General features: G+C 40.3%; 2 protein-coding genes across 3 annotated transcripts; both read right to left on the bottom strand.

Moving 5' to 3' along the window:
- Nucleotides 1-3,086: 3,086 nt before the first annotated feature.
- On the bottom strand, nt 3,087-11,465 carry rnf208 (ring finger protein 208). Of its 2 annotated transcripts, none has more exons than XM_054612740.1 (2): nt 10,611-11,465; nt 3,087-5,232 (listed from the first exon to the last, which is right to left on the bottom strand). In XM_054612740.1, the coding sequence occupies exon 2, from the start codon at nt 4,195-4,197 to the stop codon at nt 3,421-3,423; it is 777 nt and encodes a 258-aa protein (XP_054468715.1). In that variant the 5' UTR covers nt 4,198-5,232; nt 10,611-11,465; the 3' UTR covers nt 3,087-3,420. The 2 variants fall into 2 exon arrangements, with proteins under 2 accessions (XP_054468715.1, XP_054468716.1); XM_054612741.1 differs by having other exon boundaries at nt 10,627-11,465.
- Nucleotides 11,466-16,444: 4,979 nt separating this feature from the next.
- Nucleotides 16,445-23,990, bottom strand: slc5a1 (solute carrier family 5 member 1). The gene is made up of 15 exons (XM_054611890.1): nt 23,818-23,990; nt 22,630-22,701; nt 22,326-22,430; nt 22,021-22,080; nt 21,802-21,906; nt 21,594-21,699; nt 21,066-21,146; nt 20,734-20,942; nt 19,982-20,117; nt 19,735-19,842; nt 19,489-19,639; nt 19,229-19,397; nt 18,014-18,229; nt 17,786-17,891; nt 16,445-17,703 (listed from the first exon to the last, which is right to left on the bottom strand). The coding sequence occupies exons 1-15, from the start codon at nt 23,953-23,955 to the stop codon at nt 17,489-17,491; spliced, it is 1,977 nt and encodes a 658-aa protein (XP_054467865.1). The 5' UTR covers nt 23,956-23,990; the 3' UTR covers nt 16,445-17,488.
- Between the last annotated feature and the right edge of the window lie 1,512 nt (nt 23,991-25,502).

Here is a 25,502-nt window from a genome sequence, read left to right as displayed (position 1 = left end):
CTGACAAACATTGAGTTTAAAAACTTGGACACTGATTTATATTTTTTCACAATTGTTGACATTTTTAGAGAGAACAATTAATTGAAAATATAATTAACAGATTAATTAAGTTGCAGATCTAATCATGTTCATTAATCAAAACAAAGAGTCTACAGTCTATAGGTGCTTTTAGCTAAATGTCATCTTCAGCATGCTGACATGATCACAGTGTTTACCATGTTGACTTTACCCTATGCTGCTGTAATCCTGCAAATTTCTCCGCTGCGGGACTAATAAAGGATTATCTTATGTTATCTTATCTTATCTCTGATCACGCTATGCTAACATTGAATGTTTGTATCACATATCACGTCAATCCAGCCAACAGTTTTGTGAAATTTCACTCAAAACCACAAATGTTGACCAGCTGATGGTGCTAGAGGAAAAGTTAGGGGATCAGCTAATTCATAAGAATTCATCATCTGGGCACCATGAATGTATGTACAGAAGTTCATGACAATCTATCTGGTAGATAGTTCAGTCTGGAAAACCTTCCAAGTTGACTAAACTTGTAAATATTGCAATGTTATTGTATCCTACAAGGTAAAGCTTTTCTTGTTTAATGATCTGTGCAGGACCTCGGTGCGGAGAAGGGGACACGACTGAGTCCTGGGCTCTGCTACTTGGAGCAGGTGTGCCAAATGTTAGAAGAAATTGCCAGACAACAATTGCACAGCCAAGCGTTACAGATGAAGACAGATGCCCTGCGGGAGAATCAAAACATGGAGGTGAACAAGGTAAAGACATTCATGTAGCACATCTTTGCAAGGCAATTACGGAGTTGTCACAGTTTCCACATTTCATAAACCTGACATGTGCTTGTCAAACTGGTGATGACAAGATGTCCTCCTGCAGCCTGAGGGCCCTTATGAATTAAACCACAATAACAATGTTTTCCCCATCACTTGACTCTCTTTCAGGCTCTCAACACTTGTCAGAGTGACTCTAAAGCTGCTGAGGAGGATCTTTCTTATTGTCCGAGTCTTGAAAATACAGAAAACGCAGAGCACAGTGAACCCCAGACGCAGAGAGATTATCCTAACAGACATTTTCGGCGGAGATCTGTTTCTGACACAAGTCTTTCAACACTGCATAGAAGTGAGTCAAAGTCCACCTACTGTTTTCCATTTTCATCTTTTGTGATTTTGTAGATTGACTATATTGTTATATGGAAATATTTTGCCAGTCTTGTGTGTACTACAGTTATGTAATTGTGTGTGTATGTGTGTTTGTGATTGGTGCAGGACAGTTAATTTCAGACTGCAGAGGGCAGCATCTGAGTACAACTGACCTGCTGGAGAAGGATGAGGAAGACCATGAAAAGGAGGTAAAATACACTTAAATACAAGAAATATCTTCTTTTTTTCCTCATAATATTCTCTTATTTTGGTCCACAAATATTTTTTGTGTATTTCCAGGGTTCTGAAAAAGAAGAGACGAATAAAAAAAGGAACTGGAAAAAGAAATTTGGGCCTTTGACAAGAGCAGACTCTGCAGTGAGCCATACAAATAGGTGAGACATTGCATTTACAACTGTGACCTCAAAGGGGGCAGTATAATTAATCTCACATGACGTATGATGCTCTGAGGAAATGTTTGTGCTGCTCCAACATGGCAGCCGGCCACACTGACGCAGTGGTCTAGAGCCAATGCACAGTCGATGCAGAGGCTTTTGTTTGGAGTTCATTTTCAGTCTGTGCTTATGTTCCCCCTGAACATTTTGTCCCTTTTTCATGAAACTTAGCCTACATGCTGGCTTGCCTCAGCTCTGTTTAATACATATTTTATCTGCGCAGCCAACAGATGCAGTCATCTGAGAGAAACTCGGCCCGACGACGGCTGAGCCAGATATTCAGGAGGAAGAAAACTCTGCCTGCATAAATGGACCACCGTGTGTCTGTCATGATGTTTGAAGCTTTTGGTTTCAGTTCTGAAGAAGAGGAAGCTTTTCTTTAAAGGTCTGAGCACTGTAACTGCTTTCAAGCTGACTTCCTATTTAGCCAATGAGATGTAGCAATCTGCCATGTTTATTTATTATCTGCTGTATACTTGCCTAATGTTTTAAATAATGGGATTTTTCTATAAACTGTGAGTTGGAATAAAATTTCTCTGCCACATTATGTCAAAGCTTTCTTTTTACAAACATCAAAATTGTATCTGTAATAAGCTGCAAATTGGTGAAGAATATCTGTATGCACTGTAAATTATATTACACTATGAATTTAATATAATGTGAATATTTCTCTTTAATTTCTTATGCATTTAGTTGAGTTTGTACTTCCGCAACTTAAAAGAAACGTGCTTCATATCCATCAAATGCTGTGTGTCTTCATACAGGACATTATGAAAGAACAATCGGATATGACTGCACTTTCTATGAACAGCTTATTAATTATTTAGTCTAGGAAATGTAAAAACAAAAAAAGCCTGAAAGATGCCTGTCACCAGTTTCTAGAGCCCACAGTGAAGTCTGCAATTAGCTTGTTTTGTCTGACCAACAGTTAAAAACACAAATATAATAACTTTACAGCTTGTAAATCTTTGTTTGTAGTGTATTTTTGCTTGATAAATTGCTTAAACATCTTATAACTATTTAAATCCTGATGATACATTTTAAGTCAATCGACTAATCAATTAAACAACAAATTGTGTACATTTGGAGTTAATGTTTAAATTCATGGGTTATATTGTTGGATTTTTTATGTATTTTTTTTTTGTTGAGTTTTGTTAGGGGTAAAATACCAAATATCATGAAAAAAAACCTGACTTTTTAACTGAAAATAGCCTCAATTTCTTCAGTAACAAAGCCATTTCAGATTTCTTATATTAATTGCAAAAAGTAGGATGTAAATTAAGGGATGGCCTTCATGTTTTAAAGTACAAGTAAAACTTTTTAAATCCCCTTCCATTAACAATGGTCGTAGTGCAATAGTATAAATGAGAAAAAGGAAAGCCTCAATTCTGCTGTCGAATCTTTCTGTACCTGGACAGATCACAAGTGCAGGCCACACAGAGTTACTTTTATCATTTATTTTATCTTTATTCACCTAGGTTGGGGGGATAGACCTCCCCTGGCATTCCCATGTAAAGAGATGTCAATGACAAACACGTCCAACCAAACGAGAGAGGGTGAATAGGATTCCAGTCCATACATAAAATACATTTATTTACTATTTATGATCCATCAGCATCCATTAGTCCCACATAGCATCCATCTGTGCTATTAAATATATAGAGATAACATCTGTGGAGGGATTTATTTACTGAATGTGTGTGTGAGAGAGGGGAGTTGGCAGAAAGGGTAGAGCTTATAGACGAAAAGAGTGGTGGTGGGGGGGGTCGGGTGCAGCGTCAAGTCGTGCCTCCATTGTCCCCCCTTGTCTACATGATGCCACAGGAGGACAAGGGGTTGGCGATCTGGCAGGTGCAGGCTGACTGGCAGTATTGGCGCACAGTCTGGTAGCAGCTGCGGTCGGCCTCCCCGCCCCACTGCACCGGCCCGTTAGGGTCAGAGGGCAAGCGGCTCAGGATGCTGGTGTTGATGGCCAGAGCAGCCAGGCCATAGTCAGTGAACAGCACTGTTTCGCGCCTGCACGTGGGACAGGAGATGAACTTGTACTTGGGACAGGACTCATAGAGGATCTGCAGGCACTCCTCACACACCGAGTGCAGGCAGGAGAGGATGCGCGGACGCTTGCCTGCGAAGTTGTAGGTGTGACCGCAGGTGGGGCAGTCCAGGGGCTCGCAGGGCATGACGGGTCCCGTGGAGGACGAGGAGGAAGTGGACGAGGAGGTGGACGAGGAGCGCAGCACGTACTGGTTGACTATGACGTCTTCCATCTTGTAGTGGAACTGGTGGTAGCAGATTTCGTTGGCACTGGTTTTGCGCTGCGCCAGGAAGCTCTGCTCCCTGCGCGTCACGGGGGCCGAGGGGGACACCATCTGCCGTGGAGACCCTGTGATGTCCAGGGTCAGGTCGCTGCAGGCCTGGTTGACGATAATTTCGCCCTCACCTCCGCCGTCCCACGCCACTCTTGGGGGTGGGGCATAGCGAGGCTGGGTGACGGGAACAGGGCACTCTCGGGGGAACTTCTCCGACTGGATGATCTTGACGGTGTCCATGGGGATGGTGACAGGCTGACGCCTGAGGCAGGACATTCGCACGCTTTTGGAGGAGGAAGAGGGAGGGGTCGTGGCTCTTATTAGCGCTGGACACCCCTGCCTAGTTCTGGGCAAGGGAAAAAAGATTAGGCTCTGTCTCTGGAGTCAGCCATTTGAGGGGACATGTGGACGGATGGTTTCCTCCATGTTTCCCTCAGAGATCCCCCCTGGTGTGCGCTACTGTCAGCCTGTATCTTTATGAAGGGAAGACAGATAAAAGAGCTCAGCCAGAGCACCGCAATCTGCAGCTCTTATTCTGTTCCCGTTGATATGTAAAGATGATTTAACAGTCCAGTTTACAGCATCTGACCAGTGTTGACTACTTAAAGGTAGTTTTTTGTTGTTGCTGATGTTCCTGTGCTGTCTCTGATGGCTATTTGCAGAAACGTATATTCACATACAAGGACGGTGAGAACTTTAGCACAAAGATATGTTCTGACTCAGTGATGACACCAATAAATAATCTCATATGCACACGGATGCTCACATATATACATACAGTACAGGTTGGTGGATTTCTGCATTCACAGCATGGGGGGGGGGGGTTGAGTTCAGGCAGTCCAGAAAGGTCCAAGAGGTATTGTCTTAAACTATATCCTGTGGCCTGCCAAGGAAACTCTTGTCTTCTCAAACTAGCCTTTACACATGGTTCTCGCTTAGCTTAACTTCCTGTTTTTGGCTGCAAGAGTGTTACACATTGACTTGAGTGCTTAAGAAAGAAACAATAACCTCCAGTCTTTATCTCTGATCTTGGTTCAGTTTGGTTGGGTGACCCTGTGTGACCCTCTCAGTGGCTTATTGATAAGAAACAGCGTTGTCCCATAATGCTTTAGAAAGCTGTTGGAATGACTCCTTCAAGCTCCAAGGCTCCTGAATTCCTCAGAGGTGGGAGTGGAGGGTTTAACTTTCAGACAGTCCTCCCAACTGAGCAGAAGAAGTGATAACAGTCTGAAGGACGCCTCTGTGCTTATCTCCGCTTTTTTAGTGAGTCCAACTCATAACGTGTCCTCAGGTTTCCTTTGGTCCATCTACCTGTGAAAACAGAAGAGATTTATAAAATACATTATTTTCTTTTTAATGACATTTAACATGGAAAATTAAAGACATACAAGTAGTTGGGAATAGGTCAGTTTTATTATACTTAGAAAGGTATGTAGGTGTACGCTATTTTCATTGTTTGATATAAATAATATAGCTGCGAGACCTTTCTGTGTGTGATTGGAATTTTTTTAAAATTGGAAAGAATCCACTGTATCTGTATGAAGATCAGTTTCTCTGTGTTAATTTGATGACAGAGGCTGTCAACTTTGCATCTTGGCCTCGGATCAGGTCTGTTTCTTAAGAATGAGATAATTATCGTGTTGCCACATGCTCTGGGGCAAAGCACAGACTACACCTCCCTTTTAATCAACACAATCGGTGCAAAGTCGGAAGATTATGTTGATACGAGTGAGTAGGCACGCAGCACACCTACTGTGCATCGAGACAACAGTTTTTGAAATTCTTCACCATCATTTTAAGTCCCCTAAAAATGTTTGCCACTTTCAGGCTCAGATTGTTATTATAAGTTATTATAAGGACATGTTGTACACAAGTTAATGAATCAAGCAGTATTATGGAAATACTGAGCCCATGAGTACAAGTGACCTTTTTCCATCCCACTACCACAATGCAGATTATTTCATGTGACAAGCTGTGAGTGGTGAGAAAAGCTAACAGCTAAATAGTCACATTTAAAACATGTAAAAACGTGTTAATATCAGTATTAGCAAGTAAACAATGATGTAGACACGGTACAGTTAAAACAGTAAATGCAACTGACAGTTAATTAAAAGCCAAAGCCTGCCACGCTGTCTGGTCAGAGCAGGTGATTGTGACACATGTTGCGGTTTTGCTCTTGTCATGCTTCCTGCTTCCTGTCAGCACTGTGACATCTTGTGAGTTGCGTCAGTTGGACTGACGTGGGAACAGGTTATACTCTGCATGGGTGTTTTGTGTCATACTGTGTGTGGGTTTATGAAAAAGAACAAGTGTATGGATGAAGCTTTTTAGCTTGACCAAAACAATAGCTGCCAACCAGCAGAGGAGGGAGGATGACACATCGTTCATTCTTTTCACTGGGTGCAACAGTGATGATTCATTAGAGAGAATAAAAAAGCTTTGCAGAGGAGGTGACCTACATGGCGAAGAAGAGAGAGAGAGAGAGAGAGAAAAAAAAGAGAGAAAAAAAAGGGAGGAGAGGGAGCTCAGTGCTGGTCCAGGTTTCTATTTATGGGTTGTTTATCTAAGCACTTCTCAGTGGTTTCCTGCCCTCAACCCCTGCTGAAGATTCACACCGAATGACAGAGATGTACCTAACAGGCGGAAGTGCTTCAGACCATTACTTCTATGTGATGCAGCGAGCCATATTGGGCAAGCAGTCAGACATTTGGTTCTCGCCTTTGTACTCTCTCAATGAATCTGTTGACATATTTGTCCACCCCACAACTCAAACACACAGAGCTTTTAGAGAGAATAACTCACAATCTTACCAAATGTGCTTCAACACTTCTCCCAAAATGGCCTCTGTTTGTCTTTCATCCTCTTTCACATGCAGTATGCATTCAGGCATGTTTGATAAAATTTGTGATATATTTCGGGGGCAATGTTTGGTGGTTTTATAAGATATTTATGCAAGAAATTTCTTAGAAACAATCATAATGAATGTGTATTTGATGGCCTTAAAAAATGCATGTATTTATTATAAATAAGATTAGATTTTTCTAACATTTTGAAGAAAATTTGTTAAAAAAAGGGTAATAACGAATATAAAATTTAATGAAAAGACATTACAATAATATGATAAGTGTTTATGATTATTTATATAAAATGACTATATGGCAACTGTACGTGATACAGTGTTTACAAACTAACATCTACAGAAGTTGACATTGGTTCCTGATCATATTCTTAGTCATGTTTACTAATTCTACTTGATTAAATATTTTTTTTGCCACGTTTCGATTGTTTTATTTGGGCAAAGTTCTGCTTTTCCTTAGACAACATTTAACATGACATTTTCTACTTTTGTTTAATAAAAACAATTTTATGTAGAAAAACATTTCTCTTGTTTACATATCAAAAATTTTACATTTTTGTTTTAGTACCTAAACAAATAATATAATATAAGCATCAAACTATTTTAAGAGATTCCCTGAATGATACTAAACTATATTACATGGATGTTTCGCAGCTCTAAAGATGGTTATATAAATGCAATAGTGTGAATTTAGGCCTGGATTGAATTACAGCTTTACCTATAAATCTGCCAGGATGATATATCTGCTGATATTAGTACATTAGTATATGGGCCATAAATAACAATAAAAAATGCAGTGTAGAAATGCCAAAAAAAGTTAAGGGATATAAAATGATGTTCATTTTATGTTTAGAAACCCATATAAAATCAGCCAATACTGGCCTCCAAAATCAGTAAGGCTATTGTTTTTAAATTCAACTAATCCTCAAACACAAATACTACACGTCTAGACATGCTGTGTGGATATAAACAGCTTGTGAGAGTATTTGTCTGACCCTTAGTGGGCAGGGGTCGAGTTGATAAAGCATCCAGGCTGCACTGGGAGCCTTTGAGCCTGGGGGAGATGAAGCAGCTAAAATTACCCTCTAATTTGGTGACAGTGCTACGAGAAGGGCTGATAACTGAAGCAGCCCGCCTGCTGATGGGCCGGCTTTGGCGCAGCCTCTTCCTAATCGACGGAGCCCTCACCGGTTATGTAAGGAGCTCATCTCCTACCCAGTCACCATATCAACACAGTGCTTCAGCTCTCCCACAGTCTTGACATTGAGTGTTTGTGTGTGTGTGTGTGTGTGTGTGTGTGTGTGTGTGTGTGTGTGTGTGTGTGTGTGTGTGTGTGTGTGTGTGTGTGTGTGTGTGTGTGTGTGTGTGTATACATAGCTCTGGATCCTCTCCCTGCAGAGGAATTATTACACTAATGAAATCATGGCAGGCATTTGACCCCGTCATCACAAGCAAGAGGAGGTAGAGGAGAGCTGACCACAGAGATGTCAGAGAAGTTCGTCTCAGCAGCAAATTCCTCATAGCATTAAACACACACAGAGCTGCATAGACAGTATAAAGTCACACACACACACACACACACACACACACACAAAAATTCAACCTGGGACGACTCCCCACCATCGTACTCGGCACCACCCTTATACATTCCACTGGACACACAAACAAACCGATAAAAGCCTCTAAAAGGAATATTTTTAAAAGTGTCTACTATCAGTCATGCTACTGATTAAACTGACACAAACACCTGATGAGGGAGAAAAACACACATAGTGCCACATGCCAAAAAAAAATTCCTATCCTCTCCCACTCCCACTGTGTTGCTTGGTCTCCCACACACACACACACACACACACACACACACACACACACACACACACACACACACACACACACACACACACACACACACACACACACACACACACACACACATTTACGCTGAGGTCCTAATGATCACACTGGATAAATTCTTCCTGTGCAGATGGGAGAACGCCAGAAGGGCACCATGTTCTGGATGAGTCATAGAGACCCTGCCCATCAGTCTGTCTCCCCGCCTGTCTCTCTCTCTTTTCTCTCAATGAAAAATCTGTCTCTATCTATCCATCTGTATACAGCCGATTATCCATCTCTCCCATCCATCCATTCCTCTATCTTTCTATGTGTGCAGTCTGTTGGCCTGGACAGAACAGACGGTCTGGGTCTTTGTGCCCCTGCACCACATACCAGCAGTACGTCAGGTATGCCAGCTATGTTGAGATGTGCGTCCACACTCATGCCTCGGCTGGTAAACAACATCGCTACATATCCCCACTCTGACCTGCGTTGGATATTATGTTTGTTGTTTTTTGATTACATAATGTGTAATGACCTTCTGAGGACAAATCCCCAGATTTACTTTATGTTTGGTGGCTGCAGATTCTCTCTGGAAATCATGGCACGAACAGGGATTGTTCGTGCCATGCTTGAAAAGTATATTGTTTATACAAGTATTTGAGAGTTGTACTGCAGACAACATATGCATCTCAGTGTCTTGCTTGGTTTTATGGTCCTGTTTTTTTGTTTGTTTCATAAAAATATATCTTGTTTTTTAATTTCAAGCTTTTCTCAACAGGCTTTTTCTTACAATCATTTCCTGAATAAAGCAATCACATTTGTTCACATACAACTTACAGTAGTAAAATTCAAATGCGAATATTAAAAAAAAAGTAGATATCTTTTCACAGGATTCAGATCAGGACATGATGTTTGGCTCTTTTCATTATGTTTACGGTCAATCCATCGAGCTGCGATTACATGCATAGGTTACTGTATGATGTGTGGCATAAAGTGCTTAGTGTGTGAGTGGGGAGGTGTTGTTTTTAATAATTCAGCTGGCTGTCATTCACAGCAGACGTCGGCCATTTTGCCTCGCAATTCATTACAGCCAAGTGCTCTTTGTTCAGTTCTATGTTTCTCCCACAGCAACATGGCAAAGCTGCACACAGGCAGAAAACTAAAAGGCAATAACCCTCATCGCTCTGCCCGACCCAGACCTCATAGAAGATTTATGAGGGGGAAAAAGGTTCAGCAAATGTCCAGCTCTTCAATAACAACACCGGCTTGATTGATTAAGGCGAATTGATTTTTCTTTTAAGGAGGCTGTCTCAGCACGAGGTTAAGGTGGACATTGACATTGTTGATGCCGTGTGAGCTGAGACTCGGGAGGGACTGTGCGATGGTGGCCAAAATATTTGGACCGTGCGAGATGGAGCGGCTTTAGCATGTGGGAGGGGTGCGTTCGGGAGCAGCAGTTATGCAATCGCAGCATGGTGTACCCAGCACTCTCACTGCAGCGCCAATGTTTGGCCAATATGGAGATGCCTCAGTGCTGCTGACAGCTACAGAACAGGCAGTTCCTGCCCCGTCCCTATCACCCCCACCCCCTCCCCTTCCTCCGGCCCCTACTGTCTGTGCAGAGGTGTGTCAAATGTCATAACTAGCTGGAGACATGACCCTGAAGATACCATCTACACCCAAACACACGCATCATCACGGTCTATTCAGTTTGTGATCAATGCAGATAAGTCGGCGTGCAGGTGTGTGTCTGTGGGCATATCTGTGCGTCTCCATTCATGCAGCCATGTGTGTGTGTCTGCAGAATGATGCAACAACCATGCAAAAGCCAGCTTAACGTGACAAGAGGCAAATACCGTGCACCTCTATCTTGCACAAAGACAGCTAGAAAGAAAAGAGCATTAGTATGGAGCCACACCTCTATGAGCGCCAAACACAGAGAAAAACCTCTGTGTCTTCTCTGTGAAACAGATGCAAAGCCATTTCTCATCCTCACCTGTCTGCCTACGCACTTGTCTTGTTCCAGTCCTTTCTCTTACTCCTGGATCCTGTTCCAGTTTGTTTCTGTCGACATTGCTGATGTTGAATCGAGAAGATAAACCGCTCGGTCTCTTTGTTCAGGGGGATGTCTCACCAGTGGGAGGATGCTCTCTCCTGTCCATTCGATTCTAGCACGATGAACGACAAGCGGCAGAGGAGGGAGGCAAACATGGAGGAGATGTAAGATGGATGAAGCCCTAACAAGGTGGATGCGTCATGTTTTGGGGTGCTATCGTTGAGCTCCGCATCCCTCGTTCCTCTCCTCCTCTCCTCCCTGGTACCTTTGTCTTTCACTCTCCCACCCCTGATTCTCTTCCGCCGAGCTGTGGCTGAGCGTCTCCCTCTGGTCTCTCTTTCTCCATCCCTCTTCCTGAGCCCAAATTATTCAGCTTATTCTGTGCAGTGACCTGAGCTTCTGCGCTGCGTTTCTCTCTGCATGTACAGTACGTCCCCCCTTCTCTTCCTTCCTGTCTCTCTGGCCGTCTCTTTCTTCTGGTCTTCAGGTAAACATCTCGTCTCGTTCTTTCCGCTCTCCCCTGTGCTGTTATCTCTCCTCTCGTCTCAGCTGCCGTTCATTACTCCCTTTTCTCCTCCTCCGTTTGCTCCAGCCTGTGCGCCTCAAAGTCACACATGCGCAGTGTTTTCACACATACATGCACACTCACACACACTCCCTCTCTGTGCCTCTGGCTCCCTCCTTATGCATGTGGCTTTTTTTGCCTGCCCACCCCCACCTCTCTCTCTCTCTCTCTTTTTCTCTCTCTTTTTCTCTCTTCACACACACACTCCCTCTATTTCTCTCTCGTTGCTCTCCCTCGCTGCAGCACACACTGCAGTGCCTCTGCAGCCAGGATCACGTTTTCTAGTTGCTAGAGAAAATATTTCAGCCAATGAGAAATGTTAAAGACGCTAACCCCCTCCCCCACCCCCCACAACGTCGAAACAGACATATGCATACACACACAAGAACACACATGCTCATTAATACATAAACACGCAAACGTCCGTCTGAGATACGAGCATGTTTGTGCACAATGTCTGTGTATAAATGTGAAGGATTTGCACCATAGTGATGAATCATACTTAATATGCAATTTTAATACACACACATATGATTGAGTACACCAGCCCGGCACACAGGAAATACAGGACGATGGTGCAAATAGATCAAATCGAAAGGAGTGCGGCACATCTGACAAGGCAAAAACAAAAAGCATAAATTCACCAACAAATTAATTTTCTATCAGGCTGCTGACTGGGGGCTTTATGGGAAAAACAGATCCATCATATTCAACACTGAGCTCATGTATCTTATTCATGGTTGCAGAAATAGAATTACACAAATAGAGCCTGAAAGCAGAAATGTTTACAGCAAAACAGATTGGTGTCATGTGTACTCATTCTTCCTTGACATTTAAGAAACAAAACAAAGATTTGACTGCTAAATGTTACACAGCAGAGTTTCTATAAATTCCCCCAGAAACTTAAAAGCGGCATCATATAAGCTCCCATCACAGATCTGCTCATTCATTGATGTTGCATAATAAGGATTTTATATTTTAAGTTTTGTATCTGCTCGAGCCTTCATGCTGACCAATAAATAATCCTCAGATCAAAGTGGAAAAAACATGATGTGATTTTCAATCAATGTAAGAGGGTTATGCTTATATAACATGGGGCATCTGATGCATAATGAAACGAGAGATCATCTGAACACCAAATAGCTGGTGTTTGTAGGGCTTTTTGCAGTACTGTATAAACTCGCTCTTCTGTTAGAAGTTCCAGGAAGATTCACAGTATTTGCTCAACAAGTCATTGCTGCAATATAAGTTCCTCAAAAAATTGGTAAGCAGTTTTCTTATACTCTAGCTCTACTTTCTGTTATCCAGCAGCCTTTTTTAGGCAACTGGATGTGTGGGCTCAAAATGATGTTGTTAAAATTCATAAAAACATTTGCATCAAATATTCATGAGCAGTGTTGGGCAGTTATTGATATTTTTTCAGTAAGAATTTTAGAAAAACACTTTTGTGTCCACCTTAATTATCATTTATCAGCTGTGTATAAACGTTTAAAACGGTTCATTAAAAGACAATGATGTAGTTGTGAGCAGATATAAAAGTTAATTTATGAATTTATGTGTTTGTCAGCAACTGTGTTTTACTATCTAAAAATGTTGATAGTAAAACACAGTTATAACAATAGTAACAATATAACATGTCTTCATATGAGACGTTATAAATGATCTGCTGACAAATACTAAACAACAATAAGTACTTTAAAATTACCTTAAAACGTCGACATGTTGGTGTTATATTCAGCTGTGCCTTCTTACCAGGATGATGGAGGCTGATGGAGTCTTTGAGGACTTAGCTTTGAGCCAGAGGTTGAAGGTGAAGTTGTCTTAATTACGCGGTGTAAAACACCAGGTTTTACTCAGAGTTGGAGGGAGTTTGAACCGGTGTGACCCTGCGGCTTCATGTCGAGGAAGACAGGACTGATGGTCAGGATTAACCTCCTACTGTACCACGAGGCTTGCTGCTTGTTAAACCACAACACCTCGTTCTCCACGCGCGTACGAAGTAATGAGTAATACTACTTTGCTGTTGAGTAATTAGTAAATAATTAATTGGTCCTACTTTTTCAGTTTTAAGAGTAATTGATTACATTTCTAATTAATAGTGTAATTAATAAATAAAGCATCAAGGTGAAGCTAGCATGATAAAATGATAAAGACAGCTTATCTGCTTCTTTAGAACCATGTGGTTTGATCTGATTTGATCTACAGACTGTAAATCAAATGCCAGGCAAACAACTCCTTAACTGTAATACTGCTTGGAGCTATATTTGTAACATCACAAATCCCACCAACCAAATAAAGAAAATCTCCCATGTGAAGGAAAAAATAAATAGAAGAAAGCATTTGTGTACCACTTAAATTAATGTGATGCCTCACAGATGTTTTTCACAGGGTAAGAGATATGAAAAGGACTTGCCACAGGGAAAATTGTTTGTTTGTGTAAGAATTTACATTTTGTAAATGTCAGTGGACCAAAACATTACAAAAATGTGTGTGTGGGGGACTTGGCCAATTGGCCATGAGCTAAGGTTTAACGAGTTCCTTTGGAGTGTGATTTTTTTCACCTGAAGAATTTTCCCATTGCTGTCTTAAGAGGGGACATGCAGTTCAGAGGGAGCAATATGTAACTGAAGACAGAGCTGCAAGGACAATGAGACCTGTCACATGTGCTTGTAGTAGGCTAGTAGAGTCAGTTCATTTTTGCTGTGATCCAATTGCTGTGATTCAGGTGCTGATTGCAAGCAGCAGCGAATCCTCTCTCTTTCTCTGTGTGTTTCTCTGTATACAGGTGTGTTGGGCATTTGAGATTCAAGTAAATATCTGAATATTGTCCCTCCTTCTGTGTTTCTCTAAGTGCAGGCCAGAGTCCACTCCAGCTGTGGTCTGAAGGCGGAGTTGTACTTCCTTGAGGCTGTTAAAGTATGTTGCCAGCTAGTCCTTGGTATGGCTCAGAGGACTGCCATCAAGTTACATTTGCAAGTTAGTGAACTTAGGAAGCAGCCTGTTTTCAGCTTGACTTCAGTGTTTTTATGAGATATTACATGGGGGGTACATCTAGAATCTGCTGCCAGCTGCTACAATTATTGTAGTTGGTTTGTTATACCAACATGCCCCGGGGCAAACCTCTTTCAACAAGGCCTGATTTCTACTTTACCTGTGAGCCAGTTGTCAGCTGAGGAAAATAAATCACTTTCTGTCATTAAAGAACCTGGTTAGGTAAGTCTGGTATTTAGTTAAGCCGGAATCTTTTTTTGACCTGTAAACAAATACAAAAATACCCAATATCATAGCTGCATTCATTTAAACTCTACATTTTATATATTGGTGTTAGTATACAGTATATATTAATATCACGTGTTACACAGTTACATACCTGCCTGTCATTCTGTATGTTTTGTTCTTTGCAAATATAACTACATGCACATTTACTTCTGTTTGCGCTTTCTGGTTGGATGCTAAACTGCATTTACTTGCTCTGGTATATAATGTGTGCAGTGAAAAAGTTAAATATGTGGACATTTATTTCCAAATTCATAAATGATATACTGTGTGTGCAAAACAATACTGCATTTAATTTTTAGGAGCATGACGTTAATATATAATAGAATATTAACTAGAATATTATTTATTGTTTTAGGGTTATTAAAACGTCATGCCTGCTGATACTCAGTGACCAGCATAGAGTTATGCAGTAAATTGTCCTTTGTAATGAGGCTCTTGTTCCACTAGGAGGCCACTTTGTTTTAGCTATCTTATCTTGCTCTGAGTACAGTGTCCTCTTGTAGTACTTTTTTAAGAGGTTCAAATGTTGCATGTGTCCATGATTGTGATTATTTCTTTAAAGTGTTTGTATTTAGATAGAACAATTCGCAATGTCACACACATTAACTCTCTGCTCACAGTTAACATCATCGTTAATATCATACTCTTTTTACATGGTAAATATTAACTTTGCAAAGCTAATTGTTTTTTTCATATTTGTTACAGACCCTGTTTGGTAGTAGTTTGGAATACACATAGTTTGTGGAGTCATCTTTATAATTATTGGGATATTAATATGGCTGTCATGTTTTTTTTCTCTCTTTTTTCTCCCCCTCTGTGTTTCCCTTTTACCTGCAGTGTGTATGTGCGACATGAGGCAGGCCTGGTTTTCCTCCGCAGCGGTAACGAGGCACACCTGGTGTCAATGACCCTTAATCACCTTCTCCACATGAACCCGGTCATGACTTCACTCCTGTGCCAGATAATTCTGTCTTGTTCGGTAGTGGTTCATTGAATGTCGCTCTGTAGGAAATTATTTAACTTTTTCTCTCGTTCCATGGCTTTTGTTAATTCTCACAATGCTGCAAGTTTTTGTTCTTTGTAACTTTTGTGCCTCTTTCCCTACCTGAGTTTCTGCACCCTGATTTCTCACTGCTCTCAATACGCCTTTTCATCCGTCGTGCCAGACTACTTCCTGCCGTCGCCACTTGTGCCTTTTGGTTTTTTCCCCCTTTGTCGCTCGTCTTTATTAGACTTGTACTAATTAAATATTTCAGAGAAACCCCCCTGAGTCTGTCTCCGCCTTTGTTGGTCCAGAACACTAACCCAAACTATAACAATGGCACTTTGATATGAAAGATTTAACTCAGGGCAGTATAGAACAACAAATATCTAGAATATCAATGCTTTACAATAATAAAGGTGGATTTTCTGAAATGCTTTTGGTGCCAAAAGACAGCCTAACCTCTCTCTCAGACTGACACATGGGGAGAGACATGAAAAGGCATAAAAAATAATTGTTTATTTTTTGAAAAAAGTATGAAAAGACATATCAATACTTTTATTTTATTCAGGCTCTTCTGCTGTCTATTATAATCGACTCAATCTTTGTTTACAGTTTTTAAGGAATTCAAAACATGTCTTGTCTCTTCATTACTCATCACTGTGAATAATGACGGCCGACAGATGGGGTTTGGGTTCTTGTACTAAAACAGAATGTTGAGAGCCAGACAATCCTCCATGTTGACCTTTTACTGGTTTGTTGCACTTAGTCACCACACTGGCCAGCAGAATCACTGGCAGACGTGTGATTCAAACACACATAAAGTCATACGTGACTTCTGGAGAATCGGGCAACGGTAAAAGAGATTAAACTGCTGAGAACGAAGCATGCTAGTCCAAGGCAGATATCATAAATCATTCAGCAGAGGTGCACATATTAAAGGCCCATATTAATGCACATTAACCATGGGGTTAGTGATAAGAGCAAGATCAGTGTGTCACAATAAGAATGTCTAACAGCACATTCATAGTGGTTGTGTCTGGTTTCAGCATTTATTTACCAAGTACATAAAAGACAAAGATTACCCCAGTAAGAGTCTATGTTTTTATTCATTAACACCTAAAACAACACGCAGTAAGATGCTTATTATTTAAGAAGGGACAGCACTTGTGGACTTTGAGCACATATAATGAGGGGAAAGAGGCTTATGTAGACTGAGGTAGCTAAAACAGTAATTACTGGGAATTTTAACATCCTCAGTCTTGTCCAAAACCGCATCTGTTATGTATTACAGGTTAGAGAGGCATTTTTGTTAATCATGTAATCTCAAAAACACATACAAATTATCTTGGGTCAATTCACTCTCTTGTCACTAACATGTAAACTAGAAAGTCCAGGAAACAATAAAAAGCATTTATATTCCCATTTTTGGATAAGAGTAAATACTAATTAAGTTGCCATTATTATCACATTTTAAACACATTATTGCTTCAGCTGAAAGCAATCTGATTATTGTATCAAGTTCATGTGAACAAGGGCTGTTATCAGACAACAAATGATAAATGTATACTGCTACTAGCAATGTGAATAGACTCCAGGTGAAGACAAGCGTGAGTCACCCTGCAGCTCCATTCATGAGCTGTTCTGATTTACATAGCCAACTTTGCCCTCTGTCCTTGTGTTTAAAATCACCAAAAGCAAAAGCAAAGACAAGGAAGCAAAATCAAAGTTAACACTGGAAGAACTAAGTGTGAGTGTGAATTTTCATCCACAATATTAACGTGTTTCAAGTTTAATATATATTACAGTACGGTTTACTGTTTACTTTCAGCTGAAATATTTACACCAGACTTGTGTACAGTAGTGAAATATTTTTAAGTTTTAGACAGGGATATACTTTAAAAAACAGATGATGCGGTTATAAATTATATTCGTAAAAATATAATATATAATATAAATTATCAAAGAGCATTTGGGGCCAGTCCAGTTCTTTTAACCGTAATAACCATGGAAGAAAACAGCCACACACAGGAGGATGAGGGCGTTTGCGTTGACAACGTTCCTCCATAGAGGCTTCTCTGTGGTGTCTGTGAGCTTCTTCTGCAACTCTGCCTGCTCCTCTGGACTCAACGCGGGGGCGTTTTGCTGCTCCAGGCCACAGAAGGACAGCGCCATCTTCTTGCACAAGCTTGGTTGCTCCTGGGGTTCTGTAATGGAAAAGACAAAGGCGATGAAGAAAAGCTGTTTGGGTTTGTGTTCATATGTTAATACTATCTGTCTGCTGATTACCTTCTATGTCCATATTGTTGGACTCTTGGTTATCAATCCAATCATCCTTTTCAAGGTCATCCCTCTCCTCCGTACAGTTCCTCAGCGTCCAGCACAGTCGATACAACTAGACAGGCAACAGTACACATCGAAATAAATGATTTATAAAGTCGGCTATTTCCGTGTCCTCCAGTAATGTATTCGGGAGATTAATTATTTATCCAGCCTTATCTCACAGCTGTCACGTACATGCTTGTCGTCGATGGGTTTGGTCATGAGAGAGACTCCCAGGATGATGATACAGGAGATAACAAACAGGATGATGGAGAAGTACAGGTAGTGGACTCCACATATGATGGTGGGACAGTTACTGGGGTTAACGCAGCTGCCTGTCCCAAAAGCAAACTCAGCAATCATCCTGGACAGGCCGATAAACAGGCCAATGATGAGGCCATAAAATGCACCCTGAGGAAAGAAGAAAGTAGGAAAAGCAAACAAACGAATAGTTGTTGAGATATTTCAGTCTGGAATTAAGTAAGGGACCAACCAACCCAACTAAATAGACCCAAATAGCATGTGACACATTCTGTTGGGCTACAGATCCACCATGGGACTACATGGCGCAACATCCAGCAGACACATATAACTGATGTAAAATATACATAATGCAGATTGCATGTCAAGTAATGGAAATTATGAACAAGAAACCAGGGCAGGAGGAAGCTGGAGAAATGACCCAAGACAGTAATGGCAGCATCATGATTAAGAGTGAGTTGGTCAGGTTATGGAATACTCCTCCCTGGCTTCTGTGACCGGTGATTGTGGTAATCGGTTAATGACTGACAGATCAGTTGATGGCGTGAATGACAGCAGTGTCTTTCCTAAACTAGTATGACGATCATCAGATTAAAAAACATATCAACAGGGGGTCGGTCTTCACGCCTGACCTTTGGACAGTAACTACTTAAGAACTTTATAATGGACTGACCTTTAACACACACTGAAGCCTTTTTATCCGCGTTAGAGGCATGGCTCTTGGGATGGCAACATCAGTCGCCTGTTAGCCTGTTAGTCAGTCCACCACTTTGGTCAAGACTGAAACATTTCAATAACTGCTGGATGGTGTGCCATGACATTTGGTACAGAAATGCATGTTGCCCAGAGCATGAAGCCAATTGATTTTAGTAATTCATCCAATACTTTGTTTTCCATCATTCTCAGCTGTACTCTGTGTTTTGTGCTAATTAGCATGCTAACACGCCAAACTAAGTAGTTAACATAGCAGACATTGTACCTGCTTAACATCAGCATGTTAGCATTGTCACTGCTCAAAGCACCTCAGAGGTGCTAACATTGCTGTAGACTATATTTAGAACATACAATAGAGTGCCCTGTAAAGAAATATTGAAATAAAGCAAATCAAAAATGTGTTAATAAAGAGATGATTGAAGTGGGAAAACTCACAGCCTCATTGACACGCTTGCAGAAGATGGCAAGCATGAAGACAGCTGCAACAGGTGGTGTGAGGTAGCTGGTGATGGACTGGATGTAGTCAAAGAGCTGACCACTCTGGGCCGATTGCACAACAGGGATCCATGCTATGCTCACACCAATCAGGGCCAAGATAAACAGTCTATACAGCGACAGAGATAGTGACAGTAAGGCATTTTTTGAATTCTCTCACCTTCAGAGAACCTAATAAACTAAACCCCATTGTGTTTTACCTGCCGGCAATCATGAGTTCCCTTTCACTGGCTGTGCTGCGAATCTTAGTGTAGATGTCCATTGTGAAGAGAGTGCTGGCACTGTTGAAGATGGAGGTAAGTGAGCTCATCAGAGAGGCCATCATCACCGACAGCATGAGGCCGCGCAGACCTGAAACAGATAGAATTACAGATTAAAATGGGAACAAAAAAAAGGCTGCGATTCGTATTCTGAGCTCACAAGAAAAATTGTCTTTCGCCACAAACCATTGGGCATGAGATCCACCACCAGTTTGGGATAAGCGATGTTGGTGCAGCCCACACTGGCACCGCAGTATTTTTGACATTCTTCCGGCTCCACACATGCCACCTCATCTTGAATGAAATGAATAAGATCAGCAGGATGTTAAGGAAGGTATAAATCCCCCATCGTGGTAGGATGTGCATGAGCTACAGTAGTTACAGCCAGTGAGCTTGCATCAGCCAACAACAGTCACATTATAAACCCACTCACCTGCATAAAGGATCCTGCTGATCATCCCGGGGAAAACCATGAGGAACATGGGCAGCAGCTTCAGGTAGCCACACAAGATACAGCCTGCCTTAACGTGAGATAAATTCTTAGCTGAGAGACATCGCTGGACAATCACCTACAGGAAATGTCAGAGACGGGGAAAGATCAGTAGTGCCATGATGCAATAGGTAAACAGCAAAAAAAGGTTATAATGGACTGTAAACTATCCTCTCTATTTATGATTTAAAAATATTTGCAGAGTGAACACATCACTTAAACCAAAGAAGCCAATTGGATATGCTTGCTGAGAAGGGATAAAGGCGGATGATAATGTGTTTATCTGTGTGCTGGATGTCAACATTTCAATTTGCATCTACTCCTTCGCTGAGATCCAGCAATGGTCTGCCTGTTAATCTTATCTCTGGCTCTGAGAGTGCATTTAGGTCTAACTAAAAGCATGTCACTCCTCATCCTGAAGGCCACCTCAGACCGCTTGAGTGAGTATGGAAAAAACAGGTAAGATTAGGGCACATAATGTCTGAACAATTGTATGGGAATCAATTTATTTTTTATTTGTGAGTGTGTGTGTGTGTGTGTGTGTGTGTGTGTGTGTGTGTGTGTGTGTGTGTGTGTGTGTGTGTGTGTGTGTGTGTGTGTGTGTGTGTGTGTGTGTGTGTGTTTGTATGTGTGTTTATGACCATGGATTGTGGCAATGGAAAGGCACAACAATACTGCACATGTCTTGGACTGACCTGATCAGTGCACCAGTACCAGGTGGCCTGAATGGTGAGTCCAAACACAAGGCCAGGCCACGGCAGGTCTCCTGTAATCGCGTTCCTAAAAATGTGGAAGGAGTCGGCCCGAGGCTCGTAGCAGCTCTCACTGATGTTGGCCGTCATAGAGGGGACGGCCTCCATGTAGCGCGTCTGGAAGCTCTCATAGCCTCCCACCTCATTGAAAGCTGCACATTTATGTAAGTTAGACTAAACATAACTTTGACTTACTGTCAAAAACAGGATTTGTCTTGTCACAATAAATAATACAAACAAGTATAAGGTTAAAAAAAAGGAAAATACCGTATTACCAAAGCCCATAAGGATGAATGATCCAACAACCATGATGATGGTCTGCAAGGTGTCTGTGTAGATCACTGCAGCCAATCCACCTGCGATACAGTATGTGAGGTTTGTCAGTGTATGTTTTTTCAATTGCAAATCAACATATTTTATCACCACTAATGTTCATAAATTAACTTACTGGAGAGAACTTTTTACATGATCCAATTCATAGCGGCAAAATGGGACATTCAATGCTAAACTTGTTTTGTGTAAGTGATTGTTCTTTAATCTTTGAAGTTCAGTGTATGCGTTATTAAAAAACAGCAACAGAAGGCCTTTTCCTGCTTATCGCAGTCCATGGGTAATTAACCACAATAACACACTAGACAAGAGGAGACAGTGTGTGTATGTGTATGTGTGTCTTAGTTTCTATATATGGTCTTAAGAAGACTTTACCCCCAATCATGGTGCCATTCTGTGAAGTAGATAAGACTTCTGGCTTTTATTTATGAGTTTGGTTGGAAAGAAAGAGAATGCACCCTAAGGGGACAGACCTGTGACAGTGTACAGCGCAGTAATCAATAGCAGCATGATGACAGCAAGGTAGATATTTAATCCAAGTGCCTGGTTAATAAAAATGGCACCAGAGAACATGTCCGCCTGAGTGGAGAGGAGAGGGGGAAAAACATAATTTTAATCAATAATTTGAAATACAATGTTGACATAGAGGACACCACTGAGTGTTCAGATGTGGTGACTTACTGAGATCTTGGTGAAAACATACAGGAAGAGGGACAGCACAGAGAGATAGATGCGAATACGCTGTCCTCCAAACCTCTTCTTCAGGTACTCAGGCATGGTGACCACCTAAAAACACCCATAATACATTAGATTTTCATTTGTGTTTGTCTGACTTACTTTTGTCTGACTAATTTTGCTGTTTTATATGTCCAACATGTGGCCAGTGTGTTTTATGTTTACCCCAGCTTTAATGTAGATGGGCACAAAGAGCCATGCCAGAATGACGACCACTATAAGAGCCTGAAAGAATCAAACATACAAGGACACAAGCAATAAATAATCAATGGCACTCAAAATGCTCCTTTGAAAGACAAAGTTGACTTCTGATGTTGTTCTGTTTTCCTATGCAGGGTGAAACTCTCATGATAATCCACACTATCAGCTCACCTGATAGAGATAACGGATAATATCTGTCACAGGTTAGAAAAACATTTGGGTAAAAAGTAATAATGGTGTAAAAGGCACATCAGACAAGTAGAACTCACATTCCATTCAAATCCACCAATGGCGATTCCTGAAGCTGCAGCAGTCCCAGCGATGCCTACAAAGTGGCCACTGCCAATGTTGCTGGCAAACAGTGATGCTCCGATCTGAAGAGTGCATAGTTATTATTATTATAAATCACTGTTTATGAATAAAATGCATCATTTCGAAGATTCTCAGCTGACTATGCTTTTATGATATGTCACATAGTCACTATAATATGTAATATACTTTTTTTTACAACCTGATGTAATATGTTGTGCTAGCTATTAGCACATACAATAAAAGTCAACATGCGATACCCACCGGCCACCACACCATACTCCTCCCTGCCAGGAAGAAGCCACCGACTGTTGCTCGGTTGGTGCTCACCATAGCCTGAAACAGAATGAGGGCACATTTTAAAAATTACATAAATTAATGAGTGCAAAACAGCAACAGACTCTTTATTTCAACAGTCACAACACATTTGTTACACATTTGTAAGAGCGATGTTTTATGGTTTACAGTTTCTTGTACTTTATTTTTTATTGCAAAAGTAATGTGTGTTATGTACTTTAAAATTTTTAAAATACATTAGAATTAAGGTAATTGGTCAAGTTGCAAAATGTGCTTTGATGTGTGTTTTTGCCCTATTAACATGAAAGCTCCTCTAGTCTGTCCTGCTATTGAATAATTTGGGATCGGCTCCTTTCAGTGCTAGTTAAGAGTCGATGGAACAGGATGTGGAGCAACAATTTTTCTGACCACAGATTGTATACTGTATTCTAGTTATTTCATGGTCTATTATTGCGTATGGATACATTTTTTTTATGGTTTTATTTTTGTTTTAATAGAATAAACTACGTTTGATGCAGTACGAGCCTCATCTTTGGATAGCTGGCCATGGAAAGTATAGCCTGCTGAGGAGCATGTTTAAGTTGGACATGGTAGTCTACATGAGTCAGAACCCTTTACATCCTGCAAGAAGTGGTGAAGAAGGTTTTTAATCAAGCTGCCACTATAAGCACATTACATTGTAAATGCAGCTGTGATAAAATTAACAAAATCACAGCATATAACTCTACAACATCATAGAAACAGTACTCCTCATAAATGTATCAAAAGATGTGCATCCCCTAGATGTTTTGTAATCTGATCTGCAATAAAATATTATGAACTAGCTTGTTGAGTAAGATGATGTGATTGAACAATATGAGTCCACTCCATTGTATATCAATTATTGCAAAGTGCAGCGCTAAAGGTGCTATAAAACGCCTCTGTTGCTTAAAGTGAGATGCGTGTTATATCAAAACATAAATTATTATAATCCTGACTTTTCTCAACATATAATTGATCACTATATTTTCTCTAATGGCTCAAAACAGACTTCTTCTTCATATATTGATGTACAATAAACTACATCTTTCACAACTGTGAAACTGGTGAGGAGTTAACTATTTACAGAGAACAGGGATTTTCAAGAATGGTCAACTGAAAGACTGAGCAACTCACCCATATTCCAACAGCCAAGACTACCAAAAAGTAAATCACAATAACAGAGATATCTGCTGCATTGTTAAGAGCAACAGTGCCGGTGCCATTTCTTGCATTGTTCCTTATTAAGGAGAATCCAAAATAATCCTGAGACATTTTGCTGAGAGGGTGACCAGAGAACAGGAAAATTGGCTGAGTCGCTCCTCTTTGACCGAAGCACCTGCACAGACACTTATGTACCTTTGGTGGAGGTGTGTTTCTGTGGTTGAGGGTGGAAAGATGGGGGCAGGGAGGGAGATGGTGTGTTCATCTAATAAATTACCAGATAATGTGTTCGGTTGAAAGTGTATTTGGATGTGCAAATAAACCTTGCTCATACACTACAGTGTTTGTGTAAATTGATGTGTTTAAATGTGTAACTTTTTAACAAATGACAAAATGCTGTTAATAATCAACCCGCAAGGAATTACCACAAGTAAAGAAATAGGTGGACCTATACAGACTTCATCAACACTGCAGTCAACTTAATCAAGTTCAATCAAGTTCAATTCAAACACACAAACTAATGTATAAAACACTTTCCAAAACCCAATCAGTATATTCTTATATAGAAAAAAAGGAAATCATACTGTTCTGTAGAATAAACCAACATTAAAGTGTTCTCCACCCCCACCAGCTATATATATATATATATATATTAGATATATAGGCTATACTTTATATATATGCGTTTTTGCCATTGATATTTGTACAATAGCAGAATAATCTTGGGAGAGGAACAAAAAACTAACTGTTAATAGAATTATCAATCTTATAAAATCTTTAAATCGAACTGAGGCCTTCTTTTTAATGTCTAAACAGGTCTACGAACCAGGAAATATTCTCTCATTTACTGTAAGTCTTGTACAAATGAAAGGCACTGAACACCAAGTTCAGTCCACCCACAGGGAACACTCCTTAATGTTTATTTGTGTGTTAACTATTAGTCTGAAGGTCAATGTTTGAAGGAAGTCACAGTGAAGACGGAAAAATAGATGTTTCTCCAGTCATCATCATGTTATACACCATCCAAAAAACTAAAAAGTAAATGTACAAACATTTAAAGAAGGTATAAAGATCCACTAGGTGTCTCTATAGGACAGTGAAACTTATCTAATTCAGGTGACTATCAACTCATACAGATATTTAAGGGTATATTGTAGTATTCACCTTGTTTACTTGTACATTATATTTTATGCTACTTTATACTTCAACTCCCATTTCAGACAGATATATTGTACTTTTTACTAAATTACATTAATTTGATCATGTTTGTTCCTCTGCAGATTCAAAAACTTATCATCAACAATTTCATTTTGAAGAATTATTTAAATGAATAAATAATAGAATTCGTATCATGAAATGTATAGTCTGCATAATTACTTTTACCTCTGATATATTTTGATGCAAATATTAAAATGTTTATTAAATAATATTTTAATGCATAACTTTTATTCGTAACAATATTTGAACACTTACGTATTGCTACTTTAACATAAGTTAAAAAGATTAGTACTTCTTCATCCACTGTTTGTTTCTGAATCTTGTTTTGCATTACATTTTATTGACAACCCTACAATAGGCTCTTTTCACATCAGCCATTTTGACAAGTCATTGCAGGTCAAACACAGGTGTAATTGATAACATTAATTATGGACCAGGGC

The sequence above is a fragment of the Anoplopoma fimbria genome, chromosome 14 (genome assembly GCF_027596085.1).
Source record: "Anoplopoma fimbria isolate UVic2021 breed Golden Eagle Sablefish chromosome 14, Afim_UVic_2022, whole genome shotgun sequence".
Classification (NCBI taxonomy): domain Eukaryota; kingdom Metazoa; phylum Chordata; class Actinopteri; order Perciformes; family Anoplopomatidae; genus Anoplopoma; species Anoplopoma fimbria.
Note: the sequence above shows the minus strand (reverse complement) of the source record. Positions and strands in the feature narration are given on the sequence as shown.

What these genes read in the sequence shown, in the direction of transcription:
- rnf208 (XM_054612740.1), bottom strand. Translation starts at nt 4,197, where the DNA reads ATGTCCTGCCTCAGGCGTCAGCCTGTCACCATCCCCATGGACACCGTC.
- slc5a1 (XM_054611890.1), bottom strand. Translation starts at nt 23,955, where the DNA reads ATGTCTCAGGATTATTTTGGATTCTCCTTAATAAGGAACAATGCAAGA. An exon ending in TCTTGGCTGTTGGAATATGG is followed by an intron (nt 22,702 to 23,817) that starts GTGAGTTGCTCA and finishes ATTCTGTTTCAG; the next exon opens with GCTATGGTGAGCACCAACCG. An exon ending in ATGTTTTCACCAAGATCTCA is followed by an intron (nt 21,700 to 21,801) that starts GTAAGTCACCAC and finishes CTCTCCACTCAG; the next exon opens with GCGGACATGTTCTCTGGTGC.